The following is a 22161-nucleotide window of genomic DNA, read 5'->3' as shown; positions in this document are numbered from 1 at the left end:
AAAGGAGGATATACATTGCTGAGAGTAATCTGCCAAGTTAGGTTACCAAGTACATTGTTCCAAAGTTGCCAAAACTTATCGAATTTTGGGGGGCAGGACCTATTGCTATATATTTTAAATTTGGGTAGGAGATCATCAATGAGCCTCTACAGAGGGGTTTTGCTGTTCCAATTAAAAAAATAAGCTTCCTTGCATAAAACAGTATAGAGCAGATTTATGATGGGCAATTCGAAGTTGTCTAATAGACCGAGCAGACCAACCTCTAGACTTTTGGGTCCCCCTGAAAGCTGTCCAATGAATGTTCGTGAATCTAAACACTTGGTCCCAAAGTTCAATTGCATATGTACACATTCAGAACATATGTAGTGTGTCCACAGGTGACATAGAGCATCTCTGACATGTAGCTATAATGATTATACCCGTTTTTTTTTTTTTTATCTCTGGGGTATAATAGAGGTGATAGAATTTAAAGGCTAAGTTCACCTTGGTGAAAAAAATCGTAAATGCACATATTTTGCAAGAAAAAAAGTGTGCATTTATTTTTATTTTTTTTACAATGGAGCCTGTAAAGGCTCACAGGTGCAATGCCAGGCTCCTGCATGTGGGCAGGGCTAGGGAGTTTGTACCCAGGTTAAAGAAACGACACAAAAAAGTCCAGAAAAGGTTGAACAGTTAATGTATTGATGAGTTGCAGGTAAGGTAAATGATAAACGGCAATCACTAGCACTAGTAATATTGAAGCACTTTAAGTTCCAGTTCCAGATACTCTTGTAGTAGCAAACTCAGTACCACTAAGGCCCAATTCACACCAGTGCATTGATCTGTGTTTTAGTGCAGCTGTAAAATGCAGATCAACAGAAAGACATCTGTAAAACAATAACTTCCAATGTGTCCTATTCACACCATAACGCTGCACATGCATGTTAATGGGCATCAAAATGTATGTCAATGGACATAAAAAATGTATGTCAACGGATGTCAGTGTGCGTTCAAACATGACAAAAATGGATGGAAATCTACATGCAGTTTCTATATATTTTAGTATGGAAGGTCAGTGTGAATTGGCCTTAATAGTAACTGATGCAGCGGTACTGGGGGTAACAGTCACACTAATGCTGGTACTACAGTGGTATATCATAATCACCACAAGATATCACACAGGCACAACCTACATTACTGGGACAGCATCTGCAAGAGGGGTGGCTGACTGGCAGGGTTACGGCACTTGAGGAAACTGTACAGGTCCTATTCAGTAGTCCTGGTACTGTAAGTAGTAGGCATGCAGCAGTGTCCCTAATCCCTACCATCTCGCACAGGAACCTTTCTCTAAGATTCACTCTCCCTGAAAAGCGGAGTTGCTTTCTCTACTCTAGAAACTTGTAAATGCACACCAAATCCAACAGGGTACTGATATTTATTAACTCTGCCCACACTAAAGATGGCTGCCAAACGTCACTTAGTATTGCAGTGTCCAATTGGACAGTTGCTCCAATGGTGACACATACAGAGTCTGCAGAGGAACAATGTTCTACTCAGCCTCTGCTTCATTTGCACAGTAACACAGCGCCACCTAAAAGATGGAGGACAAATTGCACCTGCCTGTAGGAAGACACTCAGTACAGCTCTCTGCCCGTTCCTCCGTGCAGGCAGACTGTTACTGAGCTGCAGGAAGAGTCAATGAACTACGAGTGCGTTGATCCATTCATTAACAGATCTCTTTAAATCCGCCTGCACAGCCACGCAGTTTTTAAAATGTGACAGCAGGTACAGAACTGCTGTCACAGGGAGAGGGGCTCTGGGGGCAGGAGCCATGTGAATAGGAGTATGTTACATTTTATACCCTAAATACAGGTGTAAAATGTAACGTGCTGCTAAAGGTGAACCTATCCTTTAAACTGGATTTGTTTATCAGCCGTGCTGTAATGGTATTTAGCACTTCCATTTACGCAGAGCTGCCTGGAATGGACTAGAGTCCTTAGATTGAAGATAGGAAGAGGAATATACAGTATATCTGATATGGGATTGTTCAAAGTTTCCATATTCATAAATGTCTCCAGCTGTGAAATTGCCAGGGAGGTACTTAGTGACCCAAATTGAGACTGAACTGCATGATGTAGAGTGAGGTACCATTCCAATTGCTTATTTGTAATCAATGAAGAGTGTTTTATTTGGTCAAAAGAGAAAAAGGTTTTATTCAGAAAGATATGTGAATGTAGAATGCCATGACCTGACCACCACCTAGAATCCAGATGGCCATAAAGTTCATGTAGTTTGTTATTGTACCAGATTTGGGTCCTTGATAAAAAGCAAGAACCTTGAAGATTTTGTCCTCAAATATAAGCCACATATTCACAGCTACATCCAAAGGGGAAGGTATTATGCCCTGTACACACGATAGGATTTTCCGATGGAAAATGTGTGATAGGACCTTGTTGTCGGAAATTCCGACCGTGTGTAGGCTCCATCACACATTTTCCATAGGAATTTCCGACACGCTAAGTTTGAGAGTAGGCTATAAAATTTTCCGACAACAAAATCCGATCGGTTAAATTCCGATCGTGTGTACGAAAATCCAACACACAAAGTGCCACGCATGCTCAGAATAAATTAAGAGACTAAAGCTATTGGCTACTGCCCCGTTTATAGTCCTGACGTACGTGTTTTACGTCACCGCGTTCAGAACAATCTGATTTTCCAACAGCTTTGACCATGTGTATGCAAGACAAGTTTGAGCCAATGAGAAAATCCGGACAGCCGCACTCCAGGAAGATGTAGTTCAAAGATTATTTATTATAATAGATTCTTGAGCATACAGTATACAAAACACTGTGGCAGAAAGTACAGGCAATCAGCTAACGCGTTTCGCGCTTATACCAAGCGCTTACTCATAGCTTCATTAACTCTTTGTTAGCATAGTGTTCAGGTCTACTTATTTTATGGTAAACAAAACCTCCCAGCTCCATCCTTAACATTACATAGCAGGTAAAAACTTCAGTGTTGGAGTTTTCAGAAAAGATCAAGTAAAAATGCAAGCAGCAATTTTTAAATATGCTTTTTTTTCCAAGTTATTATATGTGAATTTGAACATGTAAAAATATAAAGTAGGTGTTATCCCACTTTGGCTGCAAAAGTGGAAATATACTTTAAAGCTGAAATTTAGTAAAAAAAAAGTATGAGGGAGAACAGGGGAGAGGATCCTGTCATTTAATCGATTCTCCTCCAATTAGAGATCATTTTACATGCAGTGTACTTTATGCATGGCCTATTGTCAATGAATGAAATGAGAGGGAAGAAGGGGTGGGCCCCCTCATACTTTTTTTTTCCCTACAGCTCATAGAGGACCTGAAGCTAATAAAACTGAATTCCAGTTATTGATTTATTTTTTTGCATACATTGGTCTAGTAAATACATCTAGTAAATTATGCAAATGTGAATTACGCACAGACGCATTGCATTTGGTTGATATCGTGTCATCACCACCCCACTTTTCCACCTTGTCCAATCAGAGAGCACTTTGCATTCATTCAGAAAACTGCAAGGTGTTCTGTGAATGGCGCTTGTGCATTCTTCAACATGTGAAGCATTCATCTATTTAAAAAAAGGGGGGGGGGGGGGAGTTTACAACTACTGGGCTCTGTTAAGTCTAGGTTCACATACAGTGGGGACGGAAAGTATTCAGACCCCCTTAAATTTTTCACTCTTTGTTATATTGCAGCCATTTGCTAAAATCATTTAAGTTCATATTTTCCTCATTAATGTATACACAGCACCCCATATTGACAGAAAAACACAGAATTGTTGACATTTTTGCAGATTTATTAAAAAAGAAAAACTGAAATATCACATAGTCCTAAGTATTCAGACCCTTTGCTGTGACACTCATATATTTAACTCAGGTGCTGTCTATTTCTTCTGATCATCCTTGAGATGGTTCTACACCTTCATTTGAGTCCAGCTGTGTTTGATTATACTGATTTGGACTTGATTAGGAAAGCCACACACCTGTCTATATAAGACCTTACAGCTCACAGTGCATGTCAGAGCAAATGAGAATCATGAGGTCAAAGGAACTGCCTGAAGAGCTCAGAGACAGAATTGTGGCAAGGCACAGATCTGGCCAAGGTTAGAAAAAAAATTTCTGCTGCACTTAAGGTTCCTAAGAGTTGCCTCCATAATCCGTAAATGGAAGACATTTGGGATGACCGGAACCCTTCCTAGAGCTGGCCGTCTGGCCAAACTGAGCTATCGGGGGAGAAGAGCCTTTGTGAGAGAGGTAAAGAAGAACCCAAAGATCACTGTGGCTGAGCCCTGGGAGATGGGAGAAAGTTGTAGAAAGTCAACCATCACTGCAGCCCTCCACCAGTTGGGGCTTTATGGCAGAGTGGCCCGACGGAAGCCTCTCCTCAGTGCAAGACACATGAAAGCCTGCATGGAGTTTGCTAAAAATCACCCGAAGGACTCCTAGATAGTGAGAAATAAGATTCTCTGGTCTGATGAGACCAAGATAGAACTTTTTGGCCTTAATTCTGAGCAGTATGTGTGGAGAAAACCAGGCATTGCTCATCACCTGTCCAATACAGTCCCAATAGTGAAGCACGGTGGTGGCAGCATCATGCTGTGGGGGTGTTTTTCAGCTGCAGGGACAGGATGACTAGTTGCAATCGAGGAAAAGATGAATGCGGCCAAGTACAAGGATATCCTGGACGAAAACCTTCTCCAAAGTGCTCAGGACCTCAGACTGTGCCGAAGGTTTACCTTCCAACAAGACAATGACCCTAAGCACACAGCTAAAATAACGAAGGAGTGGCTTCACAACAACTCCATGATTGTTCTTGAATGCCCCAGCCAGAGCCCTGACTTAAACCCAATTGAGCATCTCTGGAGAGACCTAAAAATGGCTGTCCACCAACGTTTACCATCCAACCTGACAGAACTGGAGAGGATCTTCAAGGAGGAATGGCAGAGGATCCCCAAATTCAGGTGTGAAAAACTTGTTGCATCTTTCTCAAAAAGACTCATGGCTGTATTGGATCAAAAGGGTGCTTCTGCTAAATACTGAGCAAAGGGTCTGAATACTTAGAACCATGTGATATTTCAGTTTTTCTTTTTTAATAAATCTGCAAAAATGTCAACAATTCTGTGTTTTCTGTCAATATGGGGTGCTGTGTGTATATTAATGAGGAAAAAAATTGACTTAAATTATTTTAGCAAATGGCTGCAACATAACAAAGAGTGAAAAATGTAAGGGGGTCTGAATACTTTCCGTCCCCACTGTATACTGTATGTGGGTCGGGGGAATGTATGCAAATTGCATGTGTTCTCTAACCTGCAGGCAAAATGCGCTGCTCTTTTGTAAACATGCAGATGTGTCATTAACTGTAAATCTCACCCCCACGCATCCGAAAATGTGGTGCTTTTTTGGGTGTGTAAAACTGCACGATGCATTTTAAATAAAAGGTCAGGGACTTTTTCCCTGCTTTTCCTGCTGATGCAGCAGTCCATTAAGATGAATGAGCCTACACAAACACAGCAATGTGAACCTAGTCGTAGGCTAACTGCTTATAGGATACAGAATATACCTCTGATTGCTTTTTATAGCTTTATTTTGTCCACTTCCACAAGGATAGCCTTAATGCTAACAAACTAATAGAGCAGCTTCCTTTTACAGCCTTGTAAAATATTATCCTTTGCAAAAAGCACGCCCTGCCATTGTCTTGTGTCATAATTGATCTATATTATGTACATTGTTTACACCTGCAGGAGTCCCAGTTTTCCATTGCTCCTGACTGTGGAGTTTTAGCCCCTCTGGGTACAGCACAAGTTTCAGTCCTGTTTAAACCATTGACCTGTCAGAGGCTAAGGACAGTTTTGGAATTGGAGGTGGAGAATGGTGAAGGGAGGTAAGTGATGAATAAGGAGCAAAACAATGCACATATTTAGCTGGCATTTACATGATCTTAAATCCCACATACATACATCTACATACCCACATACATATTAGGGTTGATTTACTGAAGGGAAATGGGCCGCTCACTTTGCAAGGGAATTATCCCCATAGCTTAGTGAATCTCTCAGAACCATGTGAGAATCATGTGCAAGCAAAAATACAATTCTTTATTTTCCTTGCATATGATTAGATATTCTTTGCAAAGCGAATTTTCCCCACATTCACTAAGCCAAAGGAAGATTCCATACAAATTGAAAATTCCCTTGCTTCCTGCTAGCTTTATATATTTGTAATAATGCATACAACACTGCAGCTATTTCCTAGTAGAATGAGCATTGCATGAAATGACATGAACACCTGAAGCCCTTGAATATCAGCCAGATTAGGACTTTGTTGCTTGATTTTATCTATGACAGCCAGTACAGCATAAAGCACATCATGGATGCTGCCACTACATAAAAATACTTGTTCGGTTATTGCATTTGTATTTATTCCAGCTACTTGCCGGTTGTTGCTGACGTACAGGTGCCCCAGGTTTGTCTCCTTAAAAGCTGCTTAGTTTTTCCTGAGATCTATGTTGGAGTCCCAGCTCAATCTACAGTAAAAATGTTCAATCAAGGACGACTGCCAGCATCTTTTACATGGGAAGAGGTAATTTTTTTATAGTGTTTTATGATATAACATGATCTAGGTTGATTTATGTAACATATTGAAAGAGGCAGAAAGTAAGGAATATAATGCTGTCAGTATTCAGGACCATATGTTGATATATATCTTACTTTCCCTATTCTCACTAACGGGACACACATTAGACAGACACGTTTACAGAGGCGTAGCTTGAAGCTTGTGGGCCCGATGCAAAAGTTGACCTCTATAGACACACACAGCCCAGCTCAGCCCTGCTCCCTGCTCTCTGCTCACAGAATTTTACTGACAGCAGCATGCGCCAATAGCTTTCACTGTGCAAGGAGCCTCCTGTGAGAAGAGAAAGACAAGGGAGAAGAACTGCAGCCAGGAACTGATACAGAACTCAGGTAAGTATTTGTGGGGGCAGACCAGGTTAAAAAATGTTTTAGCTTTAGAACCACTTTAACACATCTAATAAAGGGTTAGTCCGCTCAGAAGTGACATAAAAGTCTTTCTGATAAATCTTTATATCTCTTGAAGGTTTTATAACAATTCCCACCTATCTTAGCATATCATTCACCCCGCTACAGCAGAGAGTACTTGCATTCCTTTTAAATTCTCTAGTATATGAAAAATAATATGAAATAAAAATTCAGCAGGGAGAGTGAGATTTTTTGATAATCATACATCACTGGACACAGGAGTTCATTCTTGGACCATTGGGTTATGCTTCACCTCCAGGTGATTGGACCCTGGCAAATAGCAATGCTTGACTCAGCCCTGCCTAACCCTTTCCATTCCCAGCATTGCCTCAGTTTTTTTGCTAGCATCCATAGGTGAAGGAGCTGTCTCTCTTTGTTGTGAGAGTCTTTCCACTATGATGCACAATCTAGTACATTAGGAGGCTACCCCTCCCCTACTGATTCCGTACCATGAGAATCACACCCTTGCTAGTACAGCAGGCATAGCGAATCTGTTACTAGAAGAACAGGGGATGGGGGGTGGGGGGACTAAGCTCCCACACTGTTGGAGGCAATATTTCTTCCACAAACCTATTTCTGGGGTATCAGACTGGCTTTGGCTTGGTTTTCACTCACTCCGCCTGGCTCCTGGCTTCCTCTGGTACTATTTGTGTCCAAAGAGGAATTCTCAGCTGCCTTTCTACTGTGCTGGAACAATCGTCAGATATCTGTAGGCATTTATGGCATAAATGGTCAGGGTCTCCGTAACCACAGGAACTACCTTGTGAGTTTCTCCTCTCACCCTTTCTAGGGTTTGAAGAGGAGGAGGAGGAAAGGTCCAAGGAATTGGACTCCTAAGAGGTAGATGAATCCTCTTAGGAGGAAACCCCCGCCTGAAATGTCTCCCAAAGTCAACGGTCCACAGTGATTCTTTTTCTACGGAGGTGGTCCATAAAAAAAAGCTGTCACTATAAGAACTCTCTGGGTCCAAGGTGAGGGGGTTTTGGGTCTTGGAAAGCACCTAATCCTTTCATTTGCACCATGATACTGGAGAGGAGCTGTACAAGGCCTGGGCCTATCCTGACAAGGTGTTTGCACAAAAATACCTGAGAAGGGATAGCTCCCGCAGAATGTGGGTGGTGCTGGCTGTGGACTCGGCTGTGGACCTTGGGGTGTCCTATTTGAATAAGACCCTTACAGTCACAGTGGATGTTGTACCAGTGCTCCGATGAGAGCTTTTGGTTGGAACATGCGACCGTGTGTATGCTCCATCGGTCTTTTGCTGCCTGAATTCCAGCCAGCAAAAGATTGAGAGCAGGTTCTCTATTTTTCGGTCGGAAAAAGTTCCTATCCAAAAATGCGATCGTCTGTATGCAATTCTGACGCGCAAAAAACGACGCATGCTCAGAAACAATTCGATGCATGCTCGGAAGCATTGAACTTCATTTTCTTGGCTCGTCGTAGTGTTGTACGTCACCGTGTTCTTGACGGTTGAAAGTTCAGAGAACTTTTGTGTGACCGTGTGTATGCAAGGCAAGCTTGAGCGGAATTCCGTCGGAAAAAAACATCCAAATTTTTTCTGACGGAAATTCCAATCGTGTGTACGAGGCATAAGTCTCTTTTCGAGGCATCCTTTTCCTTGGCAAGTGCGACTATGCAACTCGCCATAGCATCTATGGGGGTTTGTCAGGCTTAGTTAATTTGGGCAAAGAGCATGGCTAAAAAGCCTGGGGTTTTTAAGCCAGATTCCTCAGTTAGGCAACACTTAGAGCTCTTCCCCAAAGTGTTATTCGTTTGTGTAAATGGGTTGGGAGATTTTCTGTGTCAACTGTCTTGCCTGGTCCAGAGGCTACAAGCTGGAGTTTTGTGTTTTGTCTCCTCCAAGTTTCATGCCACCAAATGTACCTGCTTCATCCGAGGAAAAAGCAACCTTGTTTTCTGTGCTGGACTGTTGTGCTCACACAGTCATTGCCCTTGTTACAGAACCAGAAAGGTTTCATGGTTACTATTCAAAATTTTAATAGTGCACAAGCCAAATGGTGAAGTGCGACCCATTCTAGATCTAAATACCTGAAAAAGTTTCTGCATGTTCAAAAGTTCCGTATGCAATTTGTGCAGTCAGTGACTACATCTATCCACCAGGGGGAATTCCTGACTTCGGTGGACATGAAGGATTCCTACCTACATATCCCTGTTTTTTTCACCTCATCAGCGTTATCTGCGGTTTGCAGTCGGGGAGCTGCAATTCCAGTTTGTGTGTCTGCCCTTCAGCCTGACCATGGAACCACAAGTATTCATGAAGATGCTGCCCCAAATGTTGTCTTTTTTGCAGTGCTATGGAAAAGGGGGAACAACTGGTAAACAGCCTTAAAGTGGAACTAAAGGTCACAATACCTAAGTTTACTTTAACGGTCCAAGGTGCCTCTCTACTATCTTCTATCCAGCTTCTTCTGAGTGTCCCACTGCAGCAATCTTTATTGGCTGGCACGGGATGATGTCACTCCTGCACATGTGCAGGAGTTCATTCATCCTGGCACACGGGATCGGTGCTGGAATGTAACCTGAGCTGTGTATGTGCAGCTCAGTGGACATTCTAAAGGAGACTGCAAGCAGGCAGGTAGGTTTTTTTATTGCACAGTTTTTTAATGGAGACTTTAGTTTCGCTTTAAGGCCAATGTGCAACAGAAGGTTAAAAGTCCTGTAGGACTTTGGCTGGATCCTTAATCTCAAAAAGACAACCCTAGAACCATCACTCAGTCTGGATTACCCAGACCTTGTCCTGCACATGGCTGCAACACAAGTTTTTCTTTGCCAGAAAAAACGTAGGATTCTTCAGTCCAAGGTATAGGTGCTACATTCCCTGCAACGCCCCTCTATCCACCTATGCACGAGGGTGCTGGGGTTTGACAGTAGCCTTTTTTGAGGCAGTTCTGAATGCTCAGTTTTATTCAAGACTGTTGCAACTCTACATCCTGGCAGAATGGGACAAACAAACTCTATCCATTCATCACCAAGGATGTCTGAGAACCAAAAACAGGTTAGCCTTGGACTGGTGGATTTCCAGCCTGGGGCTGGAGTCAGGAAAATCCTTTCTCCCAGTGGTGTTGAAGGTACTGACAACAGACAACAACCTGTCAGGCTGGTGAGGAGTTCTGGATTCCCTATCAATTCAGGGGATGTAGTCATCAGAGGAAATTCAAGTGTCGATCAATGCCGTGGAATTCTGAGTTATATGGCTTGCCCTTCTGCTTTTTATTCCCGCCCCCACCCCACCCCCACTCTAGGGACTGCTGGTCATGGTCCAATCCAACAACACAACAGCTGTGTTATACATAAATCATCAAGAAGCAGAGTTTATCCTGACTTGGGCAGAGCTTTACATTTTTTCCTTGTCCATGGTGCACATTCCTGGAGTAGAACATTGACAAGCAGACTTCTTGTGCAGCCAAAGGCTGGAGTGCTGAGAATGGTCCCTCCATTTCCTCCATTCTTCATGCCAAATGTAGACCTTCCAGCATCCAGACTTGTTTGCTTCAGAGAATGGCACTGGATTGGCCCAGGAAGTCATGATAATCAGACATAGTTAGACTCTGCATGGGCCTTACAGGATCAAGTAGACCTTCCTGTGTCCCATCTTGCTTCACAGTCACTGACTTTGAGGTCTTGGCTGTTGAAGTCCAAATCCTGAGGGATAGGAGTCTATCAGACTCCATGATTCCAACCTTGCTAAAGGCCAGAAAATCCTCATCTCGTACCATTGCATGTGGAAAGCATATTTTGCAAAAAGGGAAAGCTTAATTCTATCCTTTCTTCAGTCAAGACTGGAGAAGTCCTTGGCCCTGCTGCGTATTAAGGGTCAGGCTTCTACCTTCGTGATGCTTTTTTGAAGACTGCTAGCTTCCCATCCCTTGATCGGAGCCTTTGTACAAGGATTGAGTATGCTCTCTGATGACTCAGTGGGATCTCAGCTTGGTCTTGTTAGTCCTTCAGAGGCCACCATTTGAACCTATTCAGGAAATCTCAGAGCTGAGGGTGGGAATGCAGGGCTGAGTCAAGCTTTGCCATTTGCCAATCACCTGGAGATGGAGCATATTCCAGTGGTTTAAGAATTAACTCTCCTGTGTCCTGTGATGTACTCTAATGCCCCGTACACATGGTTGGACATTGATCGGACATTCCGACAACAAAATCCATGGATTTTTTTCCGACGGATCTTGGCTCAAACTTGTTTTGCATACACACAGTCGCACAAAGTTGTTGGAAAATCCAATCGTTCCGAACGCGGTGACGTAAAACACGTACGTCAAACCTATAAACAGGGCAATAGCCAGTAGCTTTCGTCTCTTAATTTATTCTGAGCATGCGTGGCACTTGGTCCATCGGATTTGTCTACACACGATCAGAATTTAAAGGATTGGATTTTGTTGTCAGAAAATTTTATAGCATGCTCTCAAACTTTGTGTGTCGGAAATTCTGATGGAAAAAGTCCGATGGAGCCCACACACGGTCGGAATTTCCGACAACAAGCTCTGATTAAACATATTCCGTCGGAAAGTCCGACCGTATGTACAGAAAGGGATTTTCTAGGTAAGCCAACAATTCAGTTTTTGTGATGTCACAGCAGGGATGATTGTTAAGATTCCATCCTCAAAAACATAGAAAAACAGTGAATTATCTCTACAGCATCTATTAAAAATTGAAATATAAATGTCAATTTAAGTCTTGGCTTGATCAAGCTTTAATGAATAGATTTGCTGCATGAAGCAATAAGAGTGATAATAGTTTTGAGTTTAAAGATATAATAAGTTACAAGCTGAGCTGCATGTTTCAAAGAACTTTACATGAAAGAATATGAAATACATAGATTTGATTGACGGTCTTTTATTTTCTCATCTACGTATAAAATTATATTTTTTGTCTGTAGCTGACTAGTAGTCATCCCACAATATATTCAGCTACTGTAACTCCATCAAGTGGTCTGTTAGGACCTAACGAAGAGGCTGAGATGTGCGTGACTCTGACACTTCATACAATGGTAAGCCACCATTCTCAAATTGTACTACATTTATTCTGCTATAGTCTTTATTTTCTTAAACCTATTCATGTTGGTCATTTCAAACAGTCAGTCCACTAAAAAAATTATATTTCATTTATAGTTGGGACTGGGTAGATGGAGTCACCTGATGGTCTTATATTTTTTTGGGACTCCAACAAAAAAGATTAACACGCAACAATTTCTGGCGCATCTTGAGGTTCCTGCCCACCTTGAGGGGTTCCCACGCCTCTCATTGCATTTTCTGTGATATGAAATAAATTAGAAATCGATCAGGGAGCTATATAAGATAAGAGATGTAAGATTAGGTGATTTAACTATCTGGCAGTCACAAAAAAATGAAATATTAGTGTGTGGTCATCTGACTGAAACGTGGTTTACCTGTACCACTAAGGGAACCCATACAACTTTTTGTCTGCCATTTTCTTTAAAGATGACTATGCACAGTTTGTATTTTTTTGTTCAAGCCATCGAGGTAGATGGACGAATCCCCCTGTCGGGACATTATGTTCTGACAGCAGCTTTCGCTGCTGTCACAATACCCTGGTCAGTGGCCTATTGCCTCTAATCGAGCAAAGCTTTCAAACTTCTTCATTCGACAGACAAATGACTTCTGTCGAACAGAGATAGCCACATACTGATCGAAATATGGCCAGTACCCGCTGAACCATCAAAATTTCGATCCATCTATGGCTAGCCTAAAGCAGAATAAGACTAGAGTTGTAATTTAACTGAAATTTAAGATGTTGCTGTTGCCTGGTTTTAAGATTCAATTGTTTGGTAATTAATTTAATACTTAATAATATAAAAACACATGTTTAGACAAAATCTCTTTTAGTTTTTAATAGCAGTGATTTTACTTAATAAACTATGTGGCATGTTCACCAATGCCAGGAGCCTGGCGGACAAGATGGGTGAACTAGAGATACTGTTGTACAAGGAGGATTTGGATTTTGTGGGAATTTCAGAGACCTGGTTCAACAGCTCTCATGATTGGCTGGCAAACATTCAAGGGTATACCCTATACCGCAAGGATAGAGAGGGTAAAAACGGGGGAGGGGTATGCCTATATATCAAGAATAATGTACAAGTGAATGTGAGAGATGACATCACTGAGGGGGCTAGGGAGGAGGTGGAATCTTTATGGGTAGAGCTCCAAAGGGATGAAGCTAAGGGGAAAATAATACTGGGAGTATGCTATAGGCCCCCTAACCTGAGGGAGGAAGTGGAGACGGATCTCCTATCACAAATTGGATTAGCAGCAAGGATGGGAAGTGTTATCATAATGGGGGATTTTAATTATCCAGACATAGACTGGGCGGAGGGAACCGCGCATTCATTTAAGGCTCGCCAGTTCCTTAGTGTCTTGCAGGACAATTTTATGGATCAGATGGTAGACGCACCAACTAGAAATAAAACATTACTAGATCTACTGATTACCAACAATACAGACCTGATAACAGATGTGGAAATACGGGGCAATTTAGGTAACAGCGATCACAGGTCAATTAGTTTCAGTATAAATCACACAAATAGGAGACATGAAGGGAACACAAAGACACTGAATTTCAAAAGAGCCAACTTCCCTAAACTACAAACCTTGCTAAAAGGCATAAATTGGGATAAAATATTAGGAACAAAGAATACGGAGGAGAGATGGGTTTGCTTTAAGAGCATATTAAATAAGGGCATTAGCCGATGTATCCCATTGGGTAATAAATTTAAAAGAGCGAACAAACATCCTGGATGGCTTAACTCCAATGTAAAAATGCATATAAAAGCAAAGGAGAAGGCCTTCAAAAAATACAAGGTTGAGGGATCATCCACAGCATTCAGAATTTATAAAGAATGCAATAAGAAATGTAAGGGTGCAATTAGGATGGCTAAGATAGAACATGAAAGACACATAGCGGAGGAGAGCAAAAAAAATCCCAAGAAATTCTTTAAGTATGTAAACAGTAAAAAAGGGAGGACAGACCATATTGGCTCCATAAAGAATGAGGAAGGACATCTGGTTACAAAGGATGGGGAGATGGCAAAGGTATTGAATTTATTCTTCTCCTCAGTCTTCACGAGTGAATCGGGGGGCTTCAGTAACCAAAACTGCAGTGTTTATCCTCATGACACAACACAGGAAGCACCTACATGGTTAACAGAGGACGGAATTAAAATTAGACTTGAGAAACTTAACATTAATAAATCACCGGGACCAGATGGCTTGCATCCGAGGGTACTTAGGGAACTCAGTCAGGTGATTGCCAGACCGTTGTTCCTAATTTTTACAGACAGTCTATTGACTTGAATGGTACCAGATGATTGGAGAAAAGCCAATGTAGCACCAATATTTAAAAAGGGCCCAAAAAACATCCCTGGGAATTACAGACCAGTTAGCCTAACATCAATAGTATGTAAACTCTTGGAGGGGATGATAAGGGACTATATACAAGATTTTAGTAATAAGAATGATATCATTAGCAGTAATCAGCATGGATTCATGAAGAATCATTCTTGCCAAACCAATCTATTAACCTTCTATGAGGAGGTGAGTTGCCATCTAGATAAAGGAAGGCCTGTAGACGTGGTGTATCTGGATTTTGCAAAAGCATTTTACACAGTTCCCCATAAACGTTTACTGTACAAAATAAGGTGCGTTGGCATGGACCATAGGGTGAGTACATGGATTGAAAACTGGCTACAAGGGCGTGTTCAGAGGGTGGTGATAAATGGGGAGTACTCAGAATGGTCAGGGGTGGGTAGTGGGGTTCCCCAAGGTTCTGTGCTGGGACCAATCCTATTTAATTTGTTCATAAACGACCTGGAGGATGGGATAAACAGTTCAATCTTTGTATTTGCAGACGATACTAAGCTAAGCAGGGTAATAACTTCTCCGCAGGATGTGGAAATTTTGCAAAAAGACCTGAACAAATTAATGGGGTGGGCGACTACATGGCAAATGAGGTTCAATGTAGAAAAATGTAAAATAATGCATTTGGGTGGCAAAAATATGAATGCAATCTATACACTGGGGGGAGAACCTCTGGGGGAATCTAGGATGGAAAAGGACCTGGGGGTCCTAGTGGATGATAGGCTCAGCAATGGCATGCAATGCCAAGCTGCTGCTAATAAAGCAAACAGAATATTGGCATGCATTAAAAGGGGGATCAACTGCAGAGATAAAACGATAATTCTCCCGCTCTACAAGACTCTGGTCCGCCCGCACCTGGAGTATGCTGTCCAGTTCTGGGCACCGGTCCTCAGGAGGGACGTACTGGAAATGGAGCGAGTACAAAGAAGGGCAACAAAGCTAATAAAGGGTCTGGAGGATCTTAGTTATGAGGAAAGGTTGCGAGCACTGAACTTATTCTCTCTGGAGAAGAGACGCTTGAGAGGGGATATGATTTCAATTTACAAATACTGCACTGGTGACCCCACAATAGGGATAAAACTTTTTCGCAGAAGAGAGTTTAATAAGACTCGTGGCCACTCATTACAATTAGAAGAAAAGAGGTTTAACCTTAAACTACGTAGAGGGTTCTTTACTGTAAGAGCGGCAAGGATGTGGAATTCCCTTCCACAGGCGGTGGCCTCAGCGGGGAGCATTGATAGCTTCAAGAAACTATTAGATAATCACCTGAATGACCGCAATATACAGGGATATGTAATGTAATACTGACACATAATCACACACATAGGTTGGACTTGATGGACTTGTGTCTTTTTTCAACCTCACCTACTATGTAACTATGTAACCAGTATCCCAGTTTCTGAAGCTAGGTGAATTGCCAGTAATATCCTGTACCAGACACCATGAATTATTTTTTGTTTGTGCTTGCTTTTTTAAATGAGAGCCTGTGTGAAGATGGGTGGATGTGTTGGCACTTGGGAGTACAAAACTGGACCATACAGCTACCTGCATAAACTGACAGCATTTATACAGCATTTATTCCTTTAGTTACATCCAGGACATCCCCAGGGTTAATATGCAAAAAAAACAACTTTTTAAAGGTTACTATTTGCTAAAATATTATTATACCAATGAGAAAAAAAGATGCATTCCTTAAAGAGAAGGAAAAGCCCCAGTGCACAGAGGTTCTGTAAAAAAAAGTCTGAAATCCCTGCAGGCAGTACCGACTGCCTCAATGGTTTGAAATTGTTGCTATCAGCCCTATACTGACTGATTCTTGTTTGTTGCATTAAACTGTCAGTGTTGGTTTTGTGTGGCTGCCCACATTTATTTAAAACGAAAATTACTTAATTTTTTATGAGTAAAAAACAGTAATGTTAGATAATGTTAGATAATGATGATTATCAAACCCCCTAACCAATTTTGTGCTGCTGTTTAGGATGAACTGAATGACATACCTTTGTGCTGCCGTGTAGAAGATATGAAGGATCCTCTGGTTCTGAATGTAAAAGCTAAAGCCCAAGGATTGCATGTCACCTACTCCCTTCCTTTCGAACAAGAGAGGTGAGGACTGGGCTCTGCCAGTCTCCTGATGAATCATGTATTTTTGAAAGCACACAAAACTCTCTTCACTGAGTTCGATTTTCCATTGCACATAGTACTGTATAGTAACTAAACAATTTTGCAGAAAATAAGTAAAAATATTTGGTGAAGATACAGTATAATGTCAGGTATTAACTCTAAATGTGCAAATAGCATAGGGGGTCCACTCTCCAGTTTGTCCATGACAAAGTGGGGTTGATTTACTAAAACTAGAGTGCAAAATCTAGTGCATGGCAGCCAATCAGCTTCTAACTTCAGCTTGTTCAATTAAGCTTTAACAAAAAAAAAAACTGGAAGCTGATTTCTATGCAGAGCTGCACCAGATTTTGCACTCTCCAGTTTTACTAAATCAATCTAAGTGGGTCTAGGGGGAGGCTAGCAGGAGACTCTGTCACCTGCTGTGGAATTTTCATAGGTAATCTGGCAAGTTCCATTTTATCTGGACCCTAATGATAAAGAAAGGTTAGTACTGAGATCCAAGACCACTATGTGAATGGAGTTTTTATGTTCTGAATTTGCAATTCTTGAGTTTAAATTGTACCCAGCAGCTGTCGTGTTAATTGGCATTTGTCTAAAATTGGTTGTGTTCTATGTATGTGTACCCATGCTAGAGATATTTAATTATAAAATCCTCTGGGCCAGGGGCTGGTATGAATCAAATGTAGAAAAATGCTAATATTTTGACACAGTATAAATACAACAAATTAGTAAACATTATGTTGAATATCCAATTCGATAGACATTTCAAATATTGTAATCTTTAGTGGCAAATGTCTCACAAAATATCAGTCTTGGTTCCTGCATGTTATGGAGGATGTACTAATTTAAAAAATACTTTTTAACTTTTAATAACTATAGTGTAGACAATTATTTTCTTTTTCATCTTTTCATTTTGGAAACTTAACCCTAAAATCTGTTTCAAGAATTAACATAAATTTCATTAGTTTTAAAGATGCAGCTTCCTCATCTCCACAAGAACTGCTGTTAGATTTTGGATCAGAGGTGGTTCTGCAGAGCACAGTGCAACAGACACTTATCATAACCAATCACACTGGTATATCTGCTCCATTCTCTGTTCAAGCAGCATACTTCACTGGATGTCCCCTTCCAAAGGTATCAGTAAGCGAAAAGTAAGTTTTCTCTTTCCATACTTTTTCTTATGTGGTGCCTAAGCCCTACCAGAACATTTTACTTTTTATTCACCTTAACAAAACAAGTCTTTAAATGGTGAAGTATCAATACCAAAAAAATTACCCTACAATGCTTCACCCCCAAAGGATGCATAATGGGATTACAGACTAATCTTCTTTTCCTTTATTGTTGCATTATATGTTGTTATAATCACCTGATTGCTATATATTCTGTTTATAAAATAAAATGAATTATCTCCCAAGGATTGAGAGACCTTGTGTGTTAGTTTCTCTATAAAGCTTCATAACAGCAGTATAAATCTAGATAGATAGATACCGATGTCACCCTTCAGTGACCTCCACCCTTTTCTCCACTCATACACTCATAGAGGATGAGCAATAACATAGCTGCCCTGGGTCATGCACACTGTGTGGTTTGCAGAGAAAGTCTCATCTCTTTTTTTTTTTTTTTCTCCCAAACTAATCTTTATTCTGGTGCCTTGACCACAGCCTAAAGCTAGCCATACTCTGTTCAGTTTGAGGTGGAATCCCCCCACTTGACCAATTGCATTCTGACAGAACAAAGACTTCCCCTTGTTGTCAGAATAAACAGATCAGTGCTGCAATCATTGGCTGCAACCACTGATTGAGTGGCTTTTATTGACAGGGGGATTGAACAGAAGTCGATTAGAGCCTAGAACAGAGGTTATGTGATCACTTATTAAACAAAAAAAAAAAGTCTTTATAAATTTTTTATATATATGCACACAAACATTTTCCCTTGCATTTCTATTTTAAGCTGAATGGGTTGCTTCACAAGGTGAGGGTTCACATACACTTTAAACAGCCAAGTCATTTGGCAATTACAGCTGCCCATGCTGAGAAAAAGATGTCTGGCACCCACACAAAGCTCTACAATTGTAGTTGTGGCCATTGTTCCACAGATTCTACTGTGTGACCATTTTTGAGATGACAAAAGGCCATAATGCAAGAGTAATGTTTTCCTTCCTATACCAAGGTTAGTTAATGAGAAACTAGGTATAAAACACCCTAATTTGGCTGACAGTTTGTCTGTTTGTTGGTAGATTATAGGAGGACGATGGCCTACTCTGGTTTTGGTTACATCATTGCTTCTAGTGGTGTTACTTTATTCCTGGATCTAAAATCATTAATGTATTCCTTTTAGAAGCTTCAATCTCTTCTACAGATGTCCCAGTGGTTCTTTGCAGTGGACTATGAGATTGCTAATTCACTACATTTTTGTACACTTTGGTTGATTGGTCTCCTCGTGTTCTATAATCCTGAGTTACAGTTTATGTTCTTTTTCAGTTCTACAGTGTCTGTCATGCAAAGGATGGCCAGGTTTGCAGAGCAAGCAGTCAAACGAGCAGAAGCTGGTATGTGACTCTATATGTATTTCATTGAGACATCTAATATTTAGTGGCAATATTATATTTCAGTGAGACATATAATATGACACATGGTCAGATATTGAGTAATTGTTTGTTTTGTTGTATGGATATATTTTAGGAGTGTACTGTCAACAAGAATAACAATAAAAAAGTCAATAAAAAAGTCAAATTTCCCAAATGAAAAAATATGCAAAACTGATATGTGTGTAGCAAGATTGTTAAAAAGCCTTAATAGCCAGAAATAGAGACATTGACTTCACCTCTAAAGCCGGCGCTTTGGGCTGAACCCTTCTTGCATTATGAACCTCACTGTTGGGTACGGATGCCTGCTTTTCAGCTTACACAGTCAACATAGTTAATTTTTTTTTTTAATGTAGACTTTTATTGAATCCAACCACAAAGCCAAACAATACAGATTAATGGCAATGGTAATCAACGGTCCCATACATCTAGGATCCAAAAGGTGACCAGCACAATAAAAAATAAATAAATAAATAAAACAGCAGAAACATAACCAACGATAGGATAGTCAAAGGGCAATGTAAATCATCAACCATAGCAACATATGGGGCATATTAACACAAAATATTGTCCCCCATCTATTATCCGCTGCGTGGGAGGACCCACAATTTTATCTTTTAGAACAGACAAGCCAAAAGGAAGGCAGCGTCCAAAGAAATACAAAAATAGAAAAGAAAGAGAGAAGACATTGAAGGAATATGGCAAAAAAGTGTGTGTGTGTGGTTGGGTAGGAAGATGGAAGGGCAAAGGGGGGGGGGGTATAAGGAGGGAGTAGGAAAAAAGTGTAAAAAAAAGATTCAGTGCCTTGAAAAAGTATTCACACCCCTTGAAATGTTCCACATTTTCTCATGTTACAACCAAAAACATAAATGTATTTTATTGGGACTTTATGTGATAGACCAACACAAAATGGCACATAATTGTGAAGTGGAAGGAAAATGATAGTTTTTAACATTTTTTACAAATAAATATCTAAACAGTGTGGCGTGCATTTGTATTCAGCCCCCCTGGGTCAATACTTTGTAGAGCCACCTTTCACTGCAATTACACCTGCAAGTCTTTTGGGGTACGTCTCTACCAGCTTTGCCCATCTAGAGTGACATTTTTGCCTGTTCTTCTTTGCAAAATAGCTCAAGCTCTGTCAGATTGGATGGAGAGTGTCTGTGAACAGCAATTTTCAACTCTTGCCACAGATTTGGACTCAATTGGATTCAGGTCTGGACTTTGACTGGGCCATTCTAACACATGAATATGCTTTGATCTAAGCCATTCCATTGTAGCTCTGGCTGTATGTTTAGGGTCGTTGTCCTGCTGGAAGGTGAACCTCCACCCCAGTCTCAAGTCTTTTGCAGACTCTGACATGTTTTCTTCTAAGACTGCAATGTATTTGGCTCCATCCATTTTCCCATCAACTCTGACCAGCTTCCCTGTCCCTGCTGAAGAAAAGCATCCCTGCAACATAATGCTGCCACCATCATGTTTCACCGTGTGGATGGTATGTTCAGGATGATGTGCAGCATTAGTTTTCCACCAGACATAGCTTTTTGCTTTTAGGCAAAAAAGTTCAATTTTGATCTCATTTGACCAGAGCACCTTCTTCAACATGTTTGCTGTGTCCCCCACATGGCTTTTCTCAAACTGCAAACGGGACTTCTTATACTTTCTTTCAACAATGGCTTTCTTCTTGCCACTCTTCAGATTTGTGGAGTGTACCACTAATAGTTGTCCTGTGGACAGATTCTCCCACATGAGCTGTGGATCTTTGCAGCTTCACCAGAGTTACCTTGGCTGCTTCTTTGATTAATGCTCTCCTTGCCCAGCCTGTCAGTTTAGGTGGGCAGCCATGTAGGTTTGCAGTTGTGTCATACTCTTTCCATTTTCGGATGATGGATTGAACAGTGCTCAGTGAGATTTTCAAAGCTTTGAATATTTTACTATAATGTAACCTTGCTTTAAACTTCTCCGAAACTTTATCCCTGACGTGTCTGGTGTGTTTTTTGGCCATCATGATGCTGTTTGTTCACTAAGGTTCTCTAACAAACCTCTGAGGTCTTCACATAACAGCTGTATTTATACTGAGATTAAATTACAGGTGGACTCTATTTAATTATTAGGTGACTTCTGAAGGCAATTGGTTCCACTAGATTTTAGTTTGGGGTATCAGAGTAAAGGGGGCTGAATACAAATGCACACCACACTTTTCAGATATTTATTTGTAAAAAATGTGAAAAACATTTATCATTTTCCTTACGCTTCACAATTATGTGCCATTTTGTGTTAATCTATCACATAAAATCCCGATAAAATACATTTACGTTTTTGTTGTAACATGAAAAAGTTTGGAAAATTTCAAGGGGTATGAATAGTTTTTCAAGGCACTGTATATTAACCAGTACAGCATAGTTGCATTTCATTTTTACCTTATGTTGTTTATAAATGCAAGATTTTTTTTTAGTGAAGGGGAACGGCCACAAACGAGAAGTCAGTAAAAAATAATAAATTGAAACTAATCAACAGTATTATATAACCAGCCTATTTTACTGCATAGACAAACAAATTTGTTAAGACAGGTATCCATACAAAAGTCTCCTAATGTGATTGTTCCATGCAATGACAGTTATTGTTTTAATGGCAACTTTCCTTTAGTTTTGCATGGAAAAGGAAATACTATATATTTCTCTTAAATGCAGTGTAAGACATAATATAGTTAGTGATTTTTAGACACTGTGATATATTGGAAAAAAGAGAAAAATAATGTAGGTCTGTTTTGTGCTTTTAGATACAAGATCAATAATATTATCAGATGGGAAAGGAGTTGCTTTTATTGCTCAGCCAAGCTCGGGAATACTTGGACCATTCCAGGAGATATCGATTAATGTGACTGCTTATAACAATATGTGGGGAGAGTATTCAGATCAACTTGTTTGTATGGTATGTGTTACTATATGTGTACCAAAGGCCTAAGTGTTTTTTGTATGAACATAACAAAGAAATACTGGGGAA

At 40.6% G+C, this 22161-nt stretch overlaps 1 protein-coding gene across 2 annotated transcripts in view; it reads left to right on the top strand.

Annotated features, from left to right (window-relative positions):
• Positions 1–22161, top strand: part of DLEC1 (DLEC1 cilia and flagella associated protein) — a 160064-nt gene that overhangs the window by 109082 nt on the left and 28821 nt on the right. For both annotated transcript variants that reach the window (XM_073630029.1, XM_073630028.1), the window contains exons 21-27: positions 5761–5900; positions 6445–6598; positions 11960–12070; positions 16432–16556; positions 17540–17725; positions 19055–19122; positions 21938–22089. In XM_073630029.1, coding sequence (XP_073486130.1) covers positions 5761–5900; positions 6445–6598; positions 11960–12070; positions 16432–16556; positions 17540–17725; positions 19055–19122; positions 21938–22089 — 936 coding nt within the window. The remainder of the gene's footprint in view (positions 1–5760; positions 5901–6444; positions 6599–11959; positions 12071–16431; positions 16557–17539; positions 17726–19054; positions 19123–21937; positions 22090–22161) is intronic.

This window comes from Aquarana catesbeiana, linkage group LG05 (genome assembly GCF_042186555.1).
Source record: "Aquarana catesbeiana isolate 2022-GZ linkage group LG05, ASM4218655v1, whole genome shotgun sequence".
NCBI classification, from domain to species: domain Eukaryota; kingdom Metazoa; phylum Chordata; class Amphibia; order Anura; family Ranidae; genus Aquarana; species Aquarana catesbeiana.
This window is presented reverse-complemented; position numbering and strand designations above follow the sequence as displayed.